Source organism: Hydractinia symbiolongicarpus, chromosome 5, assembly GCF_029227915.1.
Source record: "Hydractinia symbiolongicarpus strain clone_291-10 chromosome 5, HSymV2.1, whole genome shotgun sequence".
NCBI lineage: Eukaryota > Metazoa > Cnidaria > Hydrozoa > Anthoathecata > Hydractiniidae > Hydractinia > Hydractinia symbiolongicarpus.
The window spans coordinates 775,967-794,669 of record NC_079879.1 but is presented as its reverse complement, the minus strand read 5'-3'; the positions used below and the strand labels follow the sequence as shown (position 1 = coordinate 794,669).

Genomic DNA, 18,703 nt, shown 5'->3' with positions numbered 1-18,703 from the left:
GTCCCATCAAAAATGAAAACATTTTTGAATACTACAAGTCTCATGCGTTATAGTGGTGAAAAGATAATTCAAAAAAACGTTCCGAAAATGAGTTTACTGCCTGGGTACTTTCTTTGTGTACTTTTGACTATAGGGGTCAAGCCCGGATTTACGGGAAATCTCGGGTTTTCGTTTGCCCGCGATTAAACTTTTTTTTTTCAGCGTCTTATCAAGAATGAAAACATTTTTCAAAACTACAAGTCTCATGCGTTTTAGTGGTGAAAAAATAATTAAAAGAATCGTTCGGGAAATGAGTTTACTCCCTGGGTACTTTCTTTTTATACTTTTGACTATACGGGCCGAGTCCGGGATTTACGGGAAATCGCGAGTTTTCGTTTGCCGGTGATTAAACTCCTTTTATTCAGCGTCTCATCAAAAATGAAATCATTTTTGAAAACTACAAGTCTCATGCGTTTTAGTGGTGAAAATATAATTTAAAGAATCGTTCGGTAAATGAGTTTACTCCCTGCGTTTTTTATTTGTATACTTTTGACTATACGGGCCGGGACCGGGATTTACGGGAAATCGCGGGTTTTCGTTTGCTGGAGATTAAACTCCTTTTATTCAGCGTCTCATCAAAAATGAAATCGTTTTTGAAAACTACAAGTCTCATGCGTTTTAGTGGTGAAAAAATAATTTAAAGAATCGTTCGGGAAATGAGTTTAATCCCTGCGTACTTTATTTGTATACTTTTGACTATACGGACCGGGTCCGGGATTTACGGGAAATCGCAGGTTTTCGTTTGCCGGAGATTAAACTCCTTTTATTCAGCGTCTTATCAAAAATGAAATCGTTTTTGAAAACTACAAGTCTTATGCGTTTTAGTGGTAAAAAATTAATTTAAAAAATCGTTCGGGAAATGAGTTTACTCCCAGTTTACTTTCTTTGTATACATTCGACTATACGGGCCGGGTCCGGGATTTACGGGAAATCGCGGGTTTTGGTTTGCCGGCGATTAAGCTTCTTCTATTCAGCGCCCCATCAAAAATGAAAACATTTTTGAATACTACAAGTCTCATGCGTTATAGTGGTGAAAAGATAATTCAAAAAAACGTTCTAAAAATGAGTTTACTGCCTGGGTACTTTCTTTGTGTACTTTTGACTATAGGGGTCAAGCCCAGATTTACGGGAAATCTCGGGTTTTCGTTTGCCCGCGATTAAACTTTTTTTTTTCAGCGTCTTATCAAGAATGAAAACATTTTTGAAAACTACAAGTCTCATGCGTTTTAGTGGTGAAATAATAATTTAAAGAATCGTTTGGGAAATGAGTTTACTCCCTGCGTACTTTCTTTGTATACTTTTGACTATACGGGCCGGGTCCCGGATTTACGGGAAATCGCGAGTTTTCGTTTGCCGGTGATTAAACTCCTTTTATTCAGCGTCTCATCAAAAATGAAATCGTGTTTGAAAACTACAAGTCTTATGCGTTTTAGTGGTAAAAAATTAATTTAAAAAATCGTTCGGGAAATGAGTTTACTCCCAGTTTACTTTCTTTGTATACATTCGACTATACGGGCCGGGTCCGGAATTTACGGGAAATCGCGGGTTTTCGTTTGCCGGCGATTAAGCTTCTTCTATTCAGCGCCCCATCAAAAATGAAAACATTTTTGAATACTACAAGTCTCATGCGTTATAGTGGTGAAAAGATAATTAAAAAAAACGTTCTAAAAATGAGTTTACTCCCTGGGTACTTTCTTTGTATACATTCGACTATACGGGCGAGTCCGGGATATACGGGAAATCGCGTGTTTTCGTTTGCCAGCAATTAAACTCCTTTTATTCAGTGTCTCATCAAAAATGAAATCATTTTTGAAAACTACAAGTCTCATGCGTTTTAGTGGTGAAAAAATAATTTAAAGAATCGTTCGGGAAATGAGTTTAATCCCTGCATACTTAATTTGTATACTTTTGATTATACGGGCCGGGTCCCGGATTTACGGGAAATCGCGGGTTTTCGTTTGCCGGAGATTAAACTCCTTTTATTCAGCGTCTTATCAAAAATGAAATCGTTTTTGAAAACTACAAGTCTTATGCGTTTTAGTGGTAAAAAATTAATTTAAAAAATCGTTCGGGAAATGAGTTTACTCCCAGTTTACTTTCTTTGTATACATTCGACTATACGGGCCGCGTCCGGGATTTACGGGAAATCGCGGGTTTTCGTTTGCCGGCGATTAAACTTCTTCTATTCAGCGTCCCATCAAAAAAGAAAACATTTTTGAATACTACAAATCTCATGCGTTATAGTGGTGAAAAGATAATTCAAAAAAACGTTCCAAAAATGAGTTTACTGCCTGGGTACTTTCTTTGTGTACTTTTGACTATAGGGGTCAAGCCCGGATTTACGGGAAATCTCGGGTTTTCGTTTGCCCGCGATTAAACTTTTTTTTTCAGCGTCTTATCAAGAATGAAAACATTTTTGAAAACTTCAAGTCTCATGCGTTTTAGTGGTGAAAAAATAATTTAAAGAATCGCTCGGGAAATCAATTTACTCACTGGGTACTTTCTTTGTATACATTCGACTATACGGGACAGGCCCGGGATTTACAGGAAATCGCGGGTTTTCGATTGCCGGCGATTTAACTTCTTTTATTCAGCGTCTCATCAAAAATGAAAACATTTTTGAAAACTACAAGTCTCATGCGTTTTAGTGGTGAAAAAATAATTTAAAAAATCGTATGGGAAATGAGTTTACTCTCTGGGTACTTTCTTCGTATACATTCGACTATACTGGCCAAGCCCGGGATTTACGGGAAATCGCGGGTTTTTGTTTGCCGGCGATTAAACTTCTTTTATTCAGCGTCTCATTAAAAATGAAATCATTTTTGAAAACTACAAGTCTCATGCGTTTTAGTGGTGAAAAAATAATTTAAAGAATCGTTCGGGAAATGAGTTTACTCCCTGCGTACTTTATTTGTATACTTTTGACAATACGGGCCGGGTCCGGGATTTACGGGAAATCGCGGGTTTTCGTTTGCCGGAGATTAAACTCCTTTTATTCAGCATCTCATCAAAAATGAAATCGTTTTTGAAAACTACAAGTCTTATGCGTTTTAGTGGTAAAAAATTAATTTAAAAAATCGTTCGGGAAATGAGTTTACTCCCAGTTTACTTTCTTTGTATACATTCGACTATAAGGGCCGGGTCCGGGATTTACGGGAAATCGCGGGTTTTTGTTTGCCGGAGATTAAACTCCTTTTATTCGGCGTCTCATCAAAAATGAAATCATTTTTGAAAACTACAAGTCTCATGCGTTTTAGTGGTGAAAAAATAATTTAAAACATCGTTTGGGAAATGAGTTTACTCTCTGGGGATTTTCTTTGTATACATTCGACTATACTGGCCAAGCCAGGGATTTACGGGAAATCGCGTGTTTTCGTTTGCCGGCAATTAAACTCCTTTTATTCAGCGTCTCATCAAAAATGAAATCATTTTTGAAAACTACAAGTCTCATGCGTTTTAGTGGTGAAAAAATAATTTAAAGCATCGTTTGGGAAATGAGTTTACTCCCTGGGTACTTTCTTTGTATACATTCGACTATACGGGCCGGGTCGGGGATTTACGGGAAATCGCGGGTTTTCGTTTGCCGGAGATTAAACTCCTTTTATTCAGCGTCTCATCAAAAATGAAATCATTTTTGAAAACTACAAGTCTCATGCGTTATAGTGGTGAAAAGATAATTCAAAAAAACGTTCTAAAAATGAGTTTACTGCCTGGGTACTTTCTTTGTGTACTTTTGACTATAGGGGTCAAGCCCGGATTTACGGGAAATCTCGGGTTTTCGTTTGCCCGCGATTAAACTTTTTTTTTTCAGCGTCTTATCAAGAATGAAACATTTTTGAAAACTACAAGTCTCATGCGTTTTAGTGGTGAAATAATAATTTAAAGAATCGTTTGGGAAATGAGTTTACTCCCTGCGTACTTTCTTTGTATACTTTTGACTATACGGGCCGGGTCCCGGATTTACGGGAAATCGCGAGTTTTCGTTTGCCGGTGATTAAACTCCTTTTATTCAGCGTCTCATCAAAAATGAAATCATTTTTGAAAACTACAAGTCTCATGCGTTTTAGTGGTGAAAAAATAATTTAAAGCATCGTTTGGGAAATGAGTTTACTCCCTGGGTACTTTCTTTGTATACATTCGACTATACGGGCGAGTCCGGGATATACGGGAAATCGCGTGTTTTCGTTTGCCAGCAATTAAACTCCTTTTATTCAGTGTCTCATCAAAAATGAAATCATTTTTGAAAACTACAAGTCTCATGCGTTTTAGTGGTGAAAAAATAATTTAAAGAATCGTTCGGGAAATGAGTTTAATCCCTGCATACTTAATTTGTATACTTTTGATTATACGGGCCGGGTCCGGGATTTACGGGAAATCGCGGGTTTTCGTTTGCCGGAGATTAAACTCCTTTTATTCAGCGTCTTATCAAAAATGAAATCGTTTTTGAAAACTACAAGTCTTATGCGTTTTAGTGGTAAAAAATTAATTTAAAAAATCGTTCGGGAAATGAGTTTACTCCCAGTTTACTTTCTTTGTATACATTCGACTATACGGGCCGGGTCCGGGATTTACGGGAAATCGCGGGTTTTCGTTTGCCGGCGATTAAACTTCTTCTATTCAGCGTCCCATCAAAAAAGAAAACATTTTTGAATACTACAAATCTCATGCGTTATAGTGGTGAAAAGATAATTCAAAAAAACGTTCCAAAAATGAGTTTACTGCCTGGGTACTTTCTTTGTGTACTTTTGACTATAGGGGTCAAGCCCGGATTTACGGGAAATCTCGGGTTTTCGTTTGCCCGCGATTAAACTTTTTTTTTTCAGCGTCTTATCAAGAATGAAAACATTTTTGAAAACTTCAAGTCTCATGCGTTTTAGTGGTGAAAAAATAATTTAAAGAATCGCTCGGGAAATCAATTTACTCACTGGGTACTTTCTTTGTATACATTCGACTATACGGGACAGGCCCGGGATTTACAGGAAATCGCGGGTTTTCGATTGCCGGCGATTTAACTTCTTTTATTCAGCGTCTCATCAAAAATGAAAACATTTTTGAAAACTACAAGTCTCATGCGTTTTAGTGGTGAAAAAATAATTTAAAAAATCGTATGGGAAATGAGTTTACTCTCTGGGTACTTTCTTCGTATACATTCGACTATACTGGCCAAGCCCGGGATTTACGGGAAATCGCGGGTTTTTGTTTGCCGGCGATTAAACTTCTTTTATTCAGCGTCTCATTAAAAATGAAATCATTTTTGAAAACTACAAATCTCTTGCGTTTTAGTGGTGAAAAAATAATTTAAAGAATCGTTCGGGAAATGAGTTTACTCCCTGCGTACTTTATTTGTATACTTTTGACAATACGGGCCGGGTCCGGGATTTACGGGAAATCGCGGGTTTTCGTTTGCCGGAGATTAAACTCCTTTTATTCAGCATCTCATCAAAAATGAAAGCGTTTTTGAAAACTACAAGTAAACTCATTTTTAGAACGTTTTTTTGAATTATCTCGGGTTTTCGTTTGCCCGCGATTAAACTTTTTTTTTTCAGCGTCTTATCAAGAATGAAAACATTTTTGAAAACTACAAGTCTCATGCGTTTTAGTGGTGAAAAAATAATTTAAAGCATCGTTTGGGAAATGAGTTTACTCCCTGGGTACTTTCTTTGTATACATTCGACTATACGGGCCGGGTCGGGGATTTACGGGAAATCGCGGGTTTTTGTTTGCCGGCGATTAAACTTCTTTTATTCAGCGTCTCATTAAAAATGAAATCATTTTTGAAAACTACAAGTCTCATGCGTTTTAGTGGTGAAAAAATAATTTAAAACATCGTTTGGGAAATGAGTTTACTCTCTGGGGATTTTCTTTGTATACATTCGACTATACTGGCCAAGCCAGGGATTTACGGGAAATCGCGTGTTTTCGTTTGCCGGCAATTAAACTCCTTTTATTCAGCGTCTCATCAAAAATGAAATCATTTTTGAAAACTACAAGTCTCATGCGTTTTAGTGGTGAAAAAATAATTTAAAGCATCGTTTGGGAAATGAGTTTACTCCCTGGGTACTTTCTTTGTATACATTCGACTATACGGGCCGGGTCGGGGATTTACGGGAAATCGCGGGTTTTCGTTTGCCGGAGATTAAACTCCTTTTATTCAGCGTCTCATCAAAAATGAAATCATTTTTGAAAACTACAAGTCTCATGCGTTATAGTGGTGAAAAGATAATTCAAAAAAACGTTCTAAAAATGAGTTTACTGCCTGGGTACTTTCTTTGTGTACTTTTGACTATAGGGGTCAAGCCCGGATTTACGGGAAATCTCGGGTTTTCGTTTGCCCGCGATTAAACTTTTTTTTTTCAGCGTCTTATCAAGAATGAAAACATTTTTGAAAACTACAAGTCTCATGCGTTTTAGTGGTGAAAAAATAATTTAAAGCATCGTTTGGGAAATGAGTTTACTCCCTGGGTACTTTCTTTGTATACATTCGACTATACGGGCCGGGTCGGGGATTTACGGGAAATCGCGGGTTTTTGTTTGCCGGCGATTAAACTTCTTTTATTCAGCGTCTCATTAAAAATGAAATCATTTTTGAAAACTACAAGTCTCATGCGTTTTAGTGGTGAAAAAATAATTTAAAGCATCGTTTGGGAAATGAGTTTACTCCCTGGGTACTTTCTTTGTATACATTCGACTATACGGGCCGGGTCGGGGATTTACGGGAAATCGCGGGTTTTCGTTTGCCGGAGATTAAACTCCTTTTATTCAGCGTCTCATCAAAAATGAAATCATTTTTGAAAACTACAAGTCTCATGCGTTATAGTGGTGAAAAGATAATTCAAAAAAACGTTCTAAAAATGAGTTTACTGCCTGGGTACTTTCTTTGTGTACTTTTGACTATAGGGGTCAAGCCCGGATTTACGGGAAATCTCGGGTTTTCGTTTGCCCGCGATTAAACTTTTTTTTTTCAGCGTCTTATCAAGAATGAAAACATTTTTGAAAACTACAAGTCTCATGCGTTTTAGTGGTGAAAAAATAATTTAAAGCATCGTTTGGGAAATGAGTTTACTCCCTGGGTACTTTCTTTGTATACATTCGACTATACGGGCCGGGTCGGGGATTTACGGGAAATCGCGGGTTTTTGTTTGCCGGCGATTAAACTTCTTTTATTCAGCGTCTCATTAAAAATGAAATCATTTTTGAAAACTACAAGTCTCATGCGTTTTAGTGGTGAAAAAATAATTTAAAAAACCGTTTGGGAAATGAGTTTACTCTCTGGGTACTTTCTTCGTATACATTCGACTATACTGGCCAAGCCAGGGATTTACGGGAAATCGCGTGTTTTCGTTTGCCGGCAATTAAACTCCTTTTATTCAGCGTGTCATCAAAAATGAAATCATTTTTGAAAACTACAAGTCTCATGCGTTTTAGTGGTGAAAAAATAATTTAAAGAATCGTTCGGGAAATGAGTTTACTCCCAGTTTACTTTCTTTGTATACATTCGACTATACGGGCCGGGTCCGGGATTTACGGGAAATCGCGGGTTTTCGTTTGCCGGCGATTAAACTTCTTCTATTCAGCGTCCCATCAAAAAAGAAAACATTTTTGAATACTACAAATCTCATGCGTTATAGTGGTGAAAAGATAATTCAAAAAAACGTTCCAAAAATGAGTTTACTGCCTGGGTACTTTCTTTGTGTACTTTTGACTATAGGGGTCAAGCCCGGATTTACGGGAAATCTCGGGTTTTCGTTTGCCCGCGATTAAACTTTTTTTTTCAGCGTCTTATCAAGAATGAAAACATTTTTGAAAACTTCAAGTCTCATGCGTTTTAGTGGTGAAAAAATAATTTAAAGAATCGCTCGGGAAATCAATTTACTCACTGGGTACTTTCTTTGTATACATTCGACTATACGGGACAGGCCCGGGATTTACAGGAAATCGCGGGTTTTCGATTGCCGGCGATTTAACTTCTTTTATTCAGCGTCTCATCAAAAATGAAAACATTTTTGAAAACTACAAGTCTCATGCGTTTTAGTGGTGAAAAAATAATTTAAAAAATCGTATGGGAAATGAGTTTACTCTCTGGGTACTTTCTTCGTATACATTCGACTATACTGGCCAAGCCCGGGATTTACGGGAAATCGCGGGTTTTTGTTTGCCGGCGATTAAACTTCTTTTATTCAGCGTCTCATTAAAAATGAAATCATTTTTGAAAACTACAAGTCTCATGCGTTTTAGTGGTGAAAAAATAATTTAAAACATCGTTTGGGAAATGAGTTTACTCCCTGGGTATTTTCTTTGTATACATTCGACTATACGGGGCGAGTCCAGGATATACGCGAAATCGCGTGTTTTTGTTTGCCGGCAATTAAACTCCTTTTATTCAGCGTCTCATCAAAAATGAAATCATTTTTGAAAACTACAAGTCTCATGCGTTTTAGTGGTGAAAAAATAATTTAAAGCATCGTTTGGGAAATGAGTTTACTCCCTGGGTACTTTCTTTGTATACATTCGACTATACGGGCCGGGTCGGGGATCTACGGGAAATCGCGGGTTTTCGTTTGCCGGAGATTAAACTCCTTTTATTCAGCGTCTCATCAAAAATGAAATCATTTTTGAAAACTACAAGTCTCATGCGTTTTAGTGGTGAAAAAATAATTTAAAAAATCGTTTGGGAAATGAGTTTACTCTCTGGGTACTTTCTTCGTATACATTCGACTATACTGGCCAAGCCAGGGATTTACGGGAAATCGCGGGTTTTTGTTTGCCGGCAATTAAACTCCTTTTATTCAGCGTCTCAACAAAAATGAAATCATTTTTGAAAACTACAAGTCTCATGCGTTTTAGTGGTGAAAAAATAATTTAAAGAATCGTTCGGGAAATGAGTTTAATCCCTGCGTACTTTATTTGTATACTTTTGACTATACGGGCCGGGTCCGGGATTTCCGGGAAATCGCGGGTTTTCGTTTGCCGGAGATTAAACTCCTTTCATTCAGCGTCTCATCAAAAATGAAATCGTTTTTCAAAACTACAAGTCTTATGCGTTTTAGTGGTAAAAAATTAATTTAAAAAATCGTTCGGGAAATGAGTTTACTCCCAGTTTACTTTCTTTGTATACATTCGACTATACGGGCCGGGTCGGGGATTTACGGGAAATCGCGGGTTTTCGTTTGCCGGAGATTAAACTCCTTTTATTCAGCGTCTCATCAAAAATGAAATCATTTTTGAAAACTACAAGTCTCATGCGTTTTAGTGGTGAAAAAATAATTTAAAAAATCGTTTGGGAAATGAGTTTACTCTCTGGGTACTTTCTTCGTATACATTCGACTATACTGGCCAAGCCAGGGATTTACGGGAAATCGCGGGTTTTTGTTTGCCGGCGATTAAACTTTTTTTATTCAGCGTCTCATTAAAAATGAAATCATTTTTGAAAACTACAAGTCTCATGCGTTTTAGTGGTGAAATAATAATTTAAAGAATCGTTCGGGAAATGAGTTTACTCCCTGCGTACTTTATTTGTATACTTTTGACTATACGGGCCGGGTCCCAGATTTACGGGAAATCGCGGGTTTTCGTTTGCCGGAGATTAAACTCCTTTTATTCAGCGTCTCATCAAAAATGAAATCGTTTTTGAAAACTACAAGTCTTATGCGTTTTAGTGGTAAAAAATTAATTTAAAAAATCGTTCGGGAAATGAGTTTACTCCCAGTTTACTTTCTTTGTATACATTCGACTATACGGGCCGGGTCGGGGATTTACGGGAAATCGCGGATTTTCGTTTGCCGGAGATTAAACTCCTTTTATTCAGCGTCTCATCAAAAATGAAATCATTTTTGAAAACTACAAGTCTCATGCGTTATAGTGGTGAAAAGATAATTCAAAAAAACGTTCCAAAAATGAGTTTACTGCCTGGGCACTTTCTTTGTGTACTTTTGACTATAGGGGTCAAGCCCGGATTTACGGGAAATCTCGGGTTTTCGTTTGCCCGCGATTAAACTTTTTTTTTTCAGCGTCTTATCAAGAATGAAAACATTTTTGAAAACTTCAAGTCTCATGCGTTTTAGTGGTGAAAAAATAATTTAAAGAATCGCTCGGGAAATCAATTTACTCACTGGGTACTTTCTTTGTATACATTCGACTATACGGGACAGGCCCGGGATTTACAGGAAATCGCGGGTTTTCGATTGCCGGCGATTTAACTTCTTTTATTCAGCGTCTCATCAAAAATGAAAACATTTTTGAAAACTACAAGTCTCATGCGTTTTAGTGGTGAAAAAATAATTTAAAAAATCGTATGGGAAATGAGTTTACTCTCTGGGTACTTTCTTCGTATACATTCGACTATACTGGCCAAGCCCGGGATTTACGGGAAATCGCGGGTTTTTGTTTGCCGGCGATTAAACTTCTTTTATTCAGCGTCTCATTAAAAATGAAATCATTTTTGAAAACTACAAGTCTCATGCGTTTTAGTGGTGAAAAAATAATTAAAAACATCGTTTGGGAAATGAGTTTACTCCCTGGGTATTTTCTTTGTATACATTCGACTATACGGGGCGAGTCCAGGATATACGCGAAATCGCGTGTTTTTGTTTGCCGGCAATTAAACTCCTTTTATTCAGCGTCTCATCAAAAATGAAATCATTTTTGAAAACTACAAGTCTCATGCGTTTTAGTGGTGAAAAAATAATTTAAAAAATCGTTTGGGAAATGAGTTTACTCTCTGGGTACTTTCTTCGTATACATTCGACTATACTGGCCAAGCCAGGGATTTACGGGAAATCGCGGGTTTTTGTTTGCCGGCGATTAAACTTCTTTTATTCAGCGTCTCATTAAAAATGAAATCATTTTTGAAAACTACAAGTCTCATGCGTTTTAGTGGTGAAAAAATAATTTAAAAAATCGTTTGGGAAATGAGTTTACTCTCTGGGTACTTTCTTCGTATACATTCGACTATACTGGCCAAGCCAGGGATTTACGGGAAATCGCGTGTATTCGTTTGCCGGCAATTAAACTCCTTTTATTCAGCGTCTCAACAAAAATGAAATCATTTTTGAAAACTACAAGTCTCATGCGTTTTAGTGGTGAAAAAATAATTTAAAGAATCGTTCGGGAAATGAGTTTAATCCCTGCGTACTTTATTTGTATACTTTTGACTATACGGGCCGGGTCCGGGATTTCCGGGAAATCGCGGGTTTTCGTTTGCCGGAGATTAAACTCCTTTTATTCAGCGTCTCATCAAAAATGAAATCGTTTTTCAAAACTACAAGTCTTATGCGTTTTAGTGGTAAAAAATTAATTTAAAAAATCGTTCGGGAAATGAGTTTACTCCCAGTTTACTTTCTTTGTATACATTCGACTATACGGGCCGGGTCGGGGATTTACGGGAAATCGCGGGTTTCCGTTTGCCGGAGATTAAACTCCTTTTATTCAGCGTCTCATCAAAAATGAAATCATTTTTGAAAACTACAAGTCTCATGCGTTTTAGTGGTGAAAAAATAATTTAAAAAATCGTTTGGGAAATGAGTTTACTCTCTGGGTACTTTCTTCGTATACATTCGACTATACTGGTCAAGCCAGGGATTTACGGGAAATCGCGGGTTTTTGTTGGCCGGCGATTAAACTTTTTTTATTCAGCGTCTCATTAAAAATGAAATCATTTTTGAAAACTACAAGTTTCATGCGTTTTAGTGGTGAAATAATAATTTAAAGAATCGTTCGGGAAATGAGTTTACTCCCTGCGTACTTTATTTGTATACTTTTGACTATACGGGCCGGGTCCCAGATTTACGGGAAATCGCGGGTTTTCGTTTGCCGGAGATTAAACTCCTTTTATTCAGCGTCTCATCAAAAATGAAATCGTTTTTGAAAACTACAAGTCTTATGCGTTTTAGTGGTAAAAAATTAATTTAAAAAATCGTTCGGGAAATGAGTTTACTCCCAGTTTACTTTCTTTGTATACATTCGACTATACGGGCCGGGTCGGGGATTTACGGAAAATCGCGGATTTTCGTTTGCCGGAGATTAAACTCCTTTTATTCAGCGTCTCATCAAAAATGAAATCATTTTTGAAAACTACAAGTCTCATGCGTTTTAGTGGTGAAAAAATAATTTAAAAAATCGTTTGGGGAATGAGTTTACTCTCTGGGTACTTTCTTCGTATACATTCGACTATACTGGCCAAGCCAGGGATTTACGGGAAATCGCGGGTTTTTGTTTGCCGGCGATTAAACTTTTTTTATTCAGCGTCTCATTAAAAATGAAATCATTTTTGAAAACTACAAGTCTCATGCGTTTTAGTGGTGAAATAATAATTTAAAGAATCGTTCGGGAAATGAGTTTACTCCCTGCGTACTTTATTTGTATACTTTGGACTATACGGGCCGGGTCCGGGATTTACGAGAAATCGCGGGTTTTTGTTTGCCGGAGATTAAACTCCTTTTATTCAGCGTCTCATCAAAAATGAAATCGTTTTTGAAAACTACAAGTCTTATGCGTTTTAGTGGTAAAAAATTAATTTAAAAAATCTTTCGGGAAATGAGTTTACTCCCAGTTTACTTTCTTTGTATACATTCGACTATACGCGTCAAGCCGTGATTTACGGGAAATCGCGGGTTTTCGTTTGCCGGCGATTAAACTTCTTCTTATTATTATTATTCATTTATTTATAGTTGACTAAGTATAAATACATATATAGCTAATAAAAGCTAGTTAATGTCAACTTGAAAAGAAAGATTTTAAAATATACAGTATAAATATAAGGCATAAAATATTTTTAGATATATACAATTTTTTAAACATTTGTGGTTGTATAAATTAAGTGAGTGTATAAGCAAATATGAAATTAGCGAGAGTACATCCGCGAGTCATATAAAACCAATTTGTGGGATGTATTTTTTACATAGTCTGCAGGAGCAGTTTGGTACCCACTTTTTAATTTGGGATTTAAAGGATTGCAAGGATGACATTTCTTTGATTCTTACTGGAATTTGTTGCCATATTTTGTAACCGATAAAGAATAAAGTTTCTTTACCATAGTAAACTGATTTAGCATTACGGCCAGTAAATTCTCGATTATTTCTTAGATTGTATTTTGGATTATAAACAGGAAAAATATCTTGCATTATTTCTGGAGCCATGTCGTTTTTTATTTTGTACATCTCAGTTGCAAGAGATTGTAGGTTTCGTTGGTGTACCGTAACAGAGCTGTCCTTATGAAGGAGGTCTGTGAAGGAAGAAGAACTGTCGCTATAGACTATCCGCAGTGCTTTTTCATGTATTCGATTAATACGATTGTTTAGAGCTCTGTTGTGAAACATCCAAACTAGAGGGCAGTAATTGAATTGCGAAATTACGAAGGAATTCATTAATAGTTTCTTCTTATTAAAGTTCATAAAAGATGTCATCCTTGTAAGCGCATTTAGTTTCTGACTCGCTTTTGCACAGAGTTTAGACACATGCAGATCAAATTTAAGTTTGTTATCGATAATGACTCCAAGTAGGCGTCCATGAGTGCTGCCTTTTATTACTGAGTTGCCTATCTGTGTACTTAATATTTCATTATCGCTTAAAAGCAAATGACACTTGTCATCATTTGCTTTCATTGCATTATTGTCAAACCATGTAAACACTTTTTCAGAAATGTTTGGAAGTTTAGTAACGACTTCCTTTGAGTCGTTACCGATAACATATGGTGTTGTGTCGTCTGCATAGCTCGCAAATTCAATGTCATTAAAATCAAATTCAACTGAGAAAAGATCGCAGATAAATATGTTAAAAAGTAACGGGCCTAGAATAGATCCTTGCGGCACGCCAAACAATATTTCAAGCCATGAGCTATACGAATTTTTTATCTTTACTCTTTGAAATCTTCCACTCACATAACTCATAATTAGGCGTAGGGAATACATGTCAAATCCATATGCATGAAGTTTTGCGATCAGTAAATCATGTAGGAGACAGTCAAATGCTTTAGATAAATCAGTCAGAAGGGCTCCACATGCTTTACCTTCATCAACAGCCTTTTTCCATTTTTCAAGCATAACAGTGAGACAGTGCTGAGCACTGTAGCCTTTCCTAAATCCACACTGAAACTTACTTAAGTATCGGTTAAAATAATCTTCAATCTGACGATACAGACATCTCTCAAAGATTTTTGAAAGGTTACTAAGAATGCTTATAGGTCTGTAGTTTGATTTGTTAGATCTGTCTTTTTCTTTAAAAAGTGGTGTCACATCTGCCCTTTTCAAAAATTCTGGGTATTTACACAGATCAATTGCAGAGTTAACAGAGAAATGTAAAATTTCTAAATACTGATCTTCGTTTTCCTTAATTATTTTTGTTGGTATATCGGTTTCTTGGCATGCCTTATGAATATTCAAATTTCGTATCTCTCTCCTGATTTCAGCTTTTTCTACATGATTGAAGGAAAAACCAGGATTGTAATCACCAATGTTTTTTTTTATATTCAGTATACTTGGATGGTTTTCATATCGTTTAATAGCCTTCAAAACAGGGTCATCTACGTTTGAGCAAATTACAAGGATTGTGTCAGATATTGTAAGATCCAGATTTTTTACAATATTCGTGAAGAAAGTGTTGAAAATGTTTGCAACCTTTTCATCATCCGATATGATTTCTTCTTTTTCTATCAGTGTTATAATTTGGGTCGATGGTCCTTTATCGGACAAGAAAGGTTTTATAGTTTTCCAAAATGTCTTATTATCGGTAATTTTTTTAACATTTAGATTGTTGTAATAATCATATTTTTCTTTTCGAAATAGTGTGACACAAATATTTCTTTGTTGATTAAAAGCTAATCTATTTTCTTCTGTTCTATTTTTTAAGTATTTATTTCTAAGCCTACTTCTTTTCATAACAGCCTTATGCAGGGTCCTATTCATGAACGGTGATTGGTTTGCTCTTACGTATTTTTTTTTTAATGGCGCAATTTTGTTAAGGACTGATTTTGCACATTCATGAAAGTTTTCTAACTCATCATCTATCTTTTTTTTCGATTTTTCTATATTTTGAAGTCGACATGTTAGCTCATAACAAAAACGTTCATTTGAAAAGTTTTTGTAATTCCTATATTTGATGATATGAGATTTTTGTTTCTGAAAATATATTTTCATTACAGTGATGGCCATTTTATGGAAATCGGAGAGACCTGTTTCCAATGTGCTGGTGTTTTGGAAATAGTTATATCGATTTGTGAGAAAAAGATCAATACACGATGGGTTATCAGGGTTTTTAAAGCATGTGGGGCCCTTCACGAGGCACTTAAGGTTGTAGAGTTCAGCAAATTCTGTCATGCTATTTTCGTTAATTTCCGCATTAAAATCTCCTAATAGTAATATGTTGTCATAATTTGCAGACAAAACATCAAGACCGTTACCAATATTTTTTAGATGTTCAGATATAGCATTTTTGTGGTGGTTGTATGAGCAACAAAGCAGCCATTTTTTTTTCGCAGGTTTAGTTCGACAAAAAATCCTTCAAAATTGTCCGTACTAGTACTAGTTGGATGCAACTGTTTTGATGGAATATCTTGACGTACATATAAGAGCATACCTCCACCTTTACTATTACGATCCAGACGAAAAGGCTTTGTGTAACCGTCAATTTTAAATTGAGCGGTAGGAAAAGAGCTATCAATTTTAGTTTCAGAGATTAAAAGAACATCAAGGTTTCCATCAATTGCATCAACTAGACAGTCGAATTTATTTCGTACGGAATTAATGTTAATTTGTCCAAGAATAATCCTATTTAAGTTTTGTAGACGTAAGTTTTTTAAGCAGGAAGAGAACGATATATCATTTTCTATCGTTTCTAGAGTTTTATTTATATTAAATGGTGCAATTGCATTAGGAAGAGTTGCTTCTTTTTTGTTAGATATTTTTGTGGGGATACTATTGCTCATACAAACACCAAGTCAATCCTTAGAAATAAAATTTAAAAAAGAATTAGCCAGTGTTACCGATCCATATTGGTTCAAATGTAGTTTACTTCTGTTAAGGTGACGATTCCGATCCATCTGCTGATAGTGATTTATGAATGCGATATTTCGTTCAGCACATCCTTTATATAGGTGGTCATTGAGTTCGTCACATCTAATACCTTGATCGTCATTTCTTGGAGTCAGACCAGATACGGATACGTTCATATTCGAGTTAATCAATGATGTTGCTAAATTAATTATATCGTTAGCTATAACCTCTGGTGCTACGTTTCTAGAAAGATCATTTGTGCCAACATGAAGGATGATGTTATCTGGCTTTTTCTTCATGGTTGGTTTGACGTATTCATACATGTCTTCTGTCGTAGCTCCAGGAAAGGATTTTAGTATAACTCTCTTGTTTTGGTTGTAGTCAGGGGATTTGGTCATCTTGTAACCGTTGATGCCTTTTATTATACTGTCTCCTAGTATACATGTAATTTTTTTAGTGTTAATAATGTTATTAGCGTTATTAAGTGATTGCCTTTTTGTTGGAATGTTTTCTTTATTATTATGTACAATTATGTCTTCATTATTATGTACAATTATGTCTTCATTATTATGTACAATTAGTTCCTCATTATTATGTATAAAGTTATTATTATTATAAGTATCACCTCTAAAACTTTCTGTTATTTCAGAGTGATCATTATTCTCATTATACAGATGTTCAAATCGATATCGATGAACAAAGCTTTGGTTGTTATGGCTTTGGTTGCTAATGATTGTGCTTCTATTTTTATTTTTTTTATTAACTGTTTGAAATGAATTAAAATTTTCTTGCTGTAGCGATTTTGTAGAATAGTTATGCTCGACTGAGTTTTCAACTAAAATTTTTATGATTTCGTTTTTACTTTGTATTTCTTGTCGCAAAAACTGAATTTCTTCCAATAAATTTGATTCCAGTTTATCCGTTCGGTCATCCTTATGAGCAACTGAACAATTATTGACAAGTTTTGAAATTTGATTTGAGATAAGAGTGTTTATCTCACCTTTTACGTCTTCAAGGATAGAATCTCTCAGTGCGCTATATCTAGTTTTTTCATAGTGCTTATCGATAAAATCTTCTGCATTCAAAGTTGTATTGAGCTCTTTATATACACCTTTTTTAACAGTTACATTATTATGTTCAATATTCATCTCTTCATTAATATCCTCAAGCATTTTGTTAAAAATATTTTCCTCGTCAGTTTTTACGTCCGTCGCCGCCATTATTCAATACTATACTCTATTCAGCGTCCCATCAAAAATGAAAACATTTTTGAATACTACAAGTCTCATGCGTTATAGTGGTGAAAAGATAATTCAAAAAAACGTTCCAAAAATGAGTTTACTGCCTGGGTACTTTCTTTGTGTACTTTTGACTATAGGGGTCAAGCCCGGGATTTACGGGAAATCTCGGGTTTTCGTTTTCCTGCGATTAAACTTTTTTTTTTTCAGCGTCTTATCAAGAATGAAAACATTTTTGAAAAATACAAGTCTCATGCGTTGTAGTGGTGAAATAATAATTTAAAGAATCGTTCGGGAAATGAGTTTACTCCCTGCGTACTTTATTTGTATACTTTTGACCATACGGGCCGCGTCCGGGATGTACGGGAAATCGCGGGTTTTCGTTTGCCGGAGATTAAACTCCTTTTATTCAGCGTCTCATCAAATATGAAATCGTTTTTGAAAACTACAAGTCTTATGCGTTTTAGTGGTAAAAAATTAATTTAAAAAATCGTTCGGGAAATGAGTTTACTCCCAGTTTACTTCCTTTGTATACATTCGACTATACGGGCCGGGTCCGGGATTTACGGGAAATCGCGGGTTTTTGTTTGCCGGAGATTAAACTCCTTTTATTCGGCGTCTCATCAAAAATGAAATCATTTTTGAAAACTACAAGTCTCATGCGTTTTAGTGGTGAAAAAATAATTTAAAACATCGTTTGGGAAATGAGTTTACTCCCTGGGTATTTTCTTTGTATACATTCGACTATACGGGGCGAGTCCGGGATATACGTGAAATCGCGTGTTTTCGTTTGCCGGCAATTAAACTCCTTTTATTCAGCGTCTCATCAAAAATGAAATCATTTTTGAAAACTACAAATCTCATGCGTTTTAGTGGTGAAAAAATAATTTAAAGAATCGTTCGGGAAATGAGTTTACTCCCTGGGTACTTTCTTTGTATACTTTTGACTATACGGGCCGAGTCCGGGGTATACGGCAAATCGCGGGTTTTTGTTTGCCGGCGATTAAACTCCTTTTATTCAGCGTCTCATCAAAAATGAAATCATTTTTAAAAACTACAAGTCTCATGCGTTTTAGTGGTGAAAAAATAATTTAAAGAATCGTTCGGGAAATGAGTTTACCCCCTGCGTACTTTCTTTGTATACTTTTGACTATACGGGCCGAGTCCCGGATTTACGGGAAATCGCGAGTTTTCGTTTGCCGGTGATTAAACTCCTTTCATTCAGCGTCTCATCAAAAATGAAATCATTTTTCAAAACTACAAGTCTCATGCGTTTTAGTGGTGAAAATATAATTTAAAGAATCGTTCGATAAATGAGTTTACTCCCTGCGTACTTTATTTGTATACTTTTGACTATACGGGCCGGGTCCGGGATTTACGGGAAATCGCGGGTTTTCGTTTGCTGGAGATTAAACTCCTTTTATTCGGCGTCTCATCAAAAAT

At 36.0% G+C, this 18,703-nt stretch overlaps 1 protein-coding gene across 1 annotated transcript; it reads right to left on the bottom strand.

Annotated features, from left to right (window-relative positions):
• Positions 1 to 15,961: 15,961 nt before the first annotated feature.
• On the bottom strand, positions 15,962 to 17,242 carry LOC130646313 (myb-like protein I). Its single transcript, XM_057452486.1, has 2 exons — positions 16,885 to 17,242; positions 15,962 to 16,779 (listed from the first exon to the last, which is right to left on the bottom strand). Exons 1-2 carry the CDS (start codon positions 17,240 to 17,242, stop codon positions 15,968 to 15,970), a joined length of 1,170 nt encoding a protein of 389 aa, XP_057308469.1. The 3' UTR covers positions 15,962 to 15,967.
• Between the last annotated feature and the right edge of the window lie 1,461 nt (positions 17,243 to 18,703).